The sequence below is a fragment of the Suricata suricatta genome, chromosome 7 (assembly GCF_006229205.1).
Source record: "Suricata suricatta isolate VVHF042 chromosome 7, meerkat_22Aug2017_6uvM2_HiC, whole genome shotgun sequence".
NCBI lineage: Eukaryota > Metazoa > Chordata > Mammalia > Carnivora > Herpestidae > Suricata > Suricata suricatta.
In genome coordinates this window covers 36,185,905-36,190,451 of record NC_043706.1, presented here as the reverse complement: position 1 = coordinate 36,190,451, position 4,547 = coordinate 36,185,905, and the positions used below count along the sequence as shown (strand labels likewise).

At 37.2% G+C, this 4,547-nt stretch overlaps 1 protein-coding gene across 1 annotated transcript in view; it reads right to left on the bottom strand.

Annotated features, from left to right (window-relative positions):
• The window catches only part of DNAH8 (dynein axonemal heavy chain 8), a 323,365-nt gene that overhangs the window by 99,364 nt on the left and 219,454 nt on the right, over positions 1–4,547 (bottom strand). Inside the window, exon 70 of the mRNA XM_029943168.1 lies at positions 1,836–1,973. Coding sequence (XP_029799028.1) covers positions 1,836–1,973 — 138 coding nt within the window. The remainder of the gene's footprint in view (positions 1–1,835; positions 1,974–4,547) is intronic.

The window sequence follows — 4,547 nt, the reverse complement described above, 5'->3', positions numbered from 1 at the left end:
TATAATCTGCAAAAGCAATGTGAGTGAAGCTTTACCTATTAAATTCTGGTAATTACTTCATGATACAGTTATTTTATCTTGCAAAATTTCAAGGAGAATGATTTCATAAGAGACACTCCGAATCACATGAATGAATTCAATGATTTCAAAACACAATCAAATCAATACAATATATCATTTTATCAACTCAGAAGAGCCAATTATTACGTTTCCAGAAAACTCAGCTGGTGTTGAACACATCATATGATTTCACTCATGTGGAATTTGAGAAACTCAACAGATGAACGTAGGAGAAGGGAAGGAAAAAATAAGGTAAAAGCAGAGAGGGAGGCAAGCCATAAGAGACTCTTAAATACAAAGAACAAACTGAGAGGTGCTGGAGAGGAGCTGGGGGGATGGGCTAAATGGGTGGTTGGTACTAAGGAGGGCACTTGTTGGGATGAGCACTGGGTGTTACATGTAAGAGATGAATCACAGGGTTCTACTGAAGCCAAAACTACACTGCATGTTAACTAACTTGAATTTAAATTTTAATAAAAGAAAAAAATTAAATTATATAAACTTACAATTAACCTATATTAAAAGCAAAGGTAATAAGTAATAAAAAGCCATCACCTCCTTTTTATTACTACATCTTTGCCTTATCTATGCACTTGAGGTCAAATCCACTGTACTGTTACAGGTTGATGTGGAAAAGACCACCAAACACCAAACACCGAATAGAAGCGAGGCAAGATTTTATTTACGGCCAGGCCAAACCTGATCTCCTGGTCTTAAAGAGAAAAATGCAGAGAATGGCCCCGAACAAGGGTGACAGTGGGCTTATATGTACAGTAGCAAGGCAGAATCCATCATTATTTAGCTCTCCAATTACAATTTACAACATTTCATTATAGCCAATTACATTGTAGTACACAGACGTTAGTTTTGGTGGGAACTTATTACTTTAAAGTTCTTAGTCTTTTAAAATGACCAATCATAGTGAGGCACCTAAGATGCCCTGGGGGAGTGACTAGGTGACTTTCACCTGTGGACTTTGCCTCGGCCAGGTCTTAGTAGAGGGGTGGGGTTGCTTAACAGCACCCTGAAAAACAGGTTAAACTTTAGGTCCCAATGTTTGTTATCGAGTTACATTCTTAGGGTAGAGCCAGTTTGCCCAATCTTTAATTATTTACCAGAATGGGAGTTTAAACTGAACAGTAAGCTCTCTGATATCTTATAAGTTGACCTATTTACCTGCATGGTGGTATATTGCAGTGTGCAGTACTGTATACTATATGTATACAGTGCTGTATGTAACAGTACAGTATAGAATAGTGTGCTGCTGGGCACCTGTTGCCAAATCTGCATTCAGTGTCAGCACATTGGTATAGCTTAAAATTGGCAGTGGTGGAAATATCTACACCACAAATAGCACAGACCAGGGCTCTCCTTTTCCCCGGGGCCCCTGTCCTGCAGAGACAATTGCTACCAGACCACCACTACTTAGAGTCTGCCCCAGGAGGTCGTGTTAGGGTCCCCATCTGACAGATAAAGCTCCATCAGTTGCCTCCAACTGCCTTATGAATAAGTGCACTGGATCTCAAACCCAATTTTCTAACCTCCAAATCAGTCCCCTTTGGGTATGACATCGCAGCTTACTCTTACCGAAAATGACACACAGAAAAAGACTTTGGAGTGTCAACAATCCAAAACAGGTGGCTGGAGCCAGTACAGGGCAGTCAGGTACATACATTTTTTTTGGTCATAAACATGTGCCTAATTTCTAAAGACAACACATACTTGTGTAAAAATGTTATTACGTTGTTTCCATTATTTTGTGTACTTCATCTCACCATTTTCTCATTCATCGCTGCATCAAATTTCGCTTGTACTTTATCCAGTTCGGCTTGTTTCTCATCCAGCAGTGCCTGTGCCTTCCCCAGCTCAGTGTTGGCGACTGCTAGGCGGCCCTCCTGCTTGGCCAGGTTAGCCTTGCAAGGAACAAGAGGCAATTGTATGGGGTTGTATTAGGTCTGCACAGTATTTGTGTTTTTGTTTTTGTTTCTTTACTATTTTTTTATTTAATTTATTTTTGAGAGAGGAAGAGAGTGTGCATGAGTGGGGGAGGGGCAGAGAGCAAGGAGGACAGAGGATCTGAAAAGCAGGCTCTGTGCTGACAGCAAAGATCCTGCTGCAGGGCTCAGACTCACAAACCATGAGATCATTACCTGAGCCAAAGTCGGCTACTTAACTAACTGAGCCACCCAGGTGCCGCTACTTGTGGTTTTAATTGGTAAAGAATAACATTAATTATACCATTTTTGCCCAAGATGGTATTGAGAGGTCATTTGTTTCTGTGTGTTCAGCAGGGGAAGCAAAGAGTCTTAGAGATAGTTCACAAAAGAGTTCTATTTTTTTCTTTTAATTATTCATGTTTGATACAGAAAACATGAAAAATGAAGCAATCTATCAAAAGGAGAATAGAAATTACCTGTGATTTTACCCAGAGATAGTGAGTATTGTGTTAAGAAGGTGATAACTGGCATTTTCTAGTTTTTTCTTTTTCACTTAAACATGATGTAATCATTTCCCCTTAAACATGTCCTTAAATGCTTTTTCATGGACATTAGCAACATGGCTGCATAATACCCCACTATTTGGATGTATCATAATTTACTTAACCTTTGCCCGATTTTTGACACCCCCTCCCACCATGTCTAATTATTATAAAATAATGCTATTGGGCATGCTAGCATATTGGGTTGTTCCTTTCATAAAGACTTTTTGAAGTAGAATTACTATAATGGTTTCATCTTTTTCTACGTCCTACAGCACAGGCTTAGCATTATCTGTTTCTTAGAACTTTAAAAGATTTGGTAAAGTAATATGGCCCTAAAGCCTTCTGAGGTAAAAGTTTTCTGAAAACATTCTCATTTTCTTTCCCAATATTTCACCAGAAAATTGATTTAATTAATATTAATATTATTAAATTGAAAACTTCTCATGTATTTACATAGAACTATTTAAAATGTGCTAATTATTTAAATCTACACACCTGTGATTGTATGTATTTTCTTCTGGATTATATTTTCTAAGAACATGTCTCTTATATTTTGTTTTTGCAAATCACCATTTATTTAATTCTGCTACTTTTCCCTAAAAAGTTTTTAATGTTTATTTATTTTTGAAGGAGAGAGAGAGAGAGAGAGAGAGAGAGAGAGAGAGAGAGCATGAGCTGTAGAGTAGCAGAGAGAGGGAGGGAGACACAGAATCCGAAGCAAGTGCCAGGCTCTGAGTGGTCAGCACAGACCCTAATGAGGGGCTCAGACTCATGAGCCATGAGATCAGGACCTGAGCTGAAGTCAGATGCTTAACCAACTGAGCCACCGAGGTGCCCTTACTTTCAATGTTATTTTTATTAGTTCTATTCCACTTTCCTCAAGTTTTGCATGTATGTGTATTTATAAGTGAGTATGTCCTGGAGTGTTTAGTTTCTTTAACTAATTTAAGAGCTCAAAAAGTGCCATTGGGCCACATAACAAAAGCTTTGGTAACTAGCTTTTTGTCATCATTTTCTAAAAAGATGTGACTTTTTTTTAATGGAAATTGTCTAATCTTATTGCTTATAATCAGAGAATGAGACCTTGACAATTTCTGCTTTTGGGAACTGAATCAAGGTCTTCTTTTAGCATTGAGTATAATCAATTTTTGTAAATGTTTCTTGGTCACTAGAAATAATTTCATATTCTTTGTTCATATTCAAGAAAGTTCAATGTAGATACTCAACCTTAAAAATGATAAAGTGTAAAATCCCTATGTAATTACTGGTTTATGCCTGCTAAAGACTAGCTACATAATTTTCAGGGCGCAGTACAAAATTAAAACGTGGGGCCTCTTGTTAAATAACTATTAAGAATTTCAAGAGGGTGACAGTGACCATTAAGCCAAGCATGGACCCTTTTAAACATGGGGTCTGGTGTGCACAGATCATACACCCATAAAACCAGCCTACTGCACAATCTCAAATCACAATATTATCTGTGTTAATTTCCACTTAAAATATTAATGTAGTTTGCTTTTTGTAATTTGATAACATTTTATTTATTACAAAAAGCATAATTACAATGAAGTCTCACTGTGGATTGCAATTTTTAGTAAAAATTAACTCTGTTCTTATAAGTGCATTTTTCCCTTAAGTTTTACATCCCTTGGTATCTTTTTGTTGGAGTAGATTTTCTGTATTTTCTTTTCATTTCCCTTTATTAAAACTTTCCTATTTATGGAGACGAATGAAAATGAGAATACAGCAATTCAAACTCTTTGGGACGCAGCAAAGGCAGTCTTAAGAGGAAAGTTCATTGCAATCCAGGCCTACCTCAACAAATCAGAGAAAGCACAAACTCAAAACCTAACAGAGCACCTAAGGAAACTAGAAAGGGAGCAGCAAGAACACCCCAAACCCAGCAAAAGAAAAGAAATAATAAAGATCAGAGCAGAATTAAACAAGATTGAATCCACAAAAACAATTGAACAGATCAATGAAACCAAGAGTTGGTTTTTTGAAA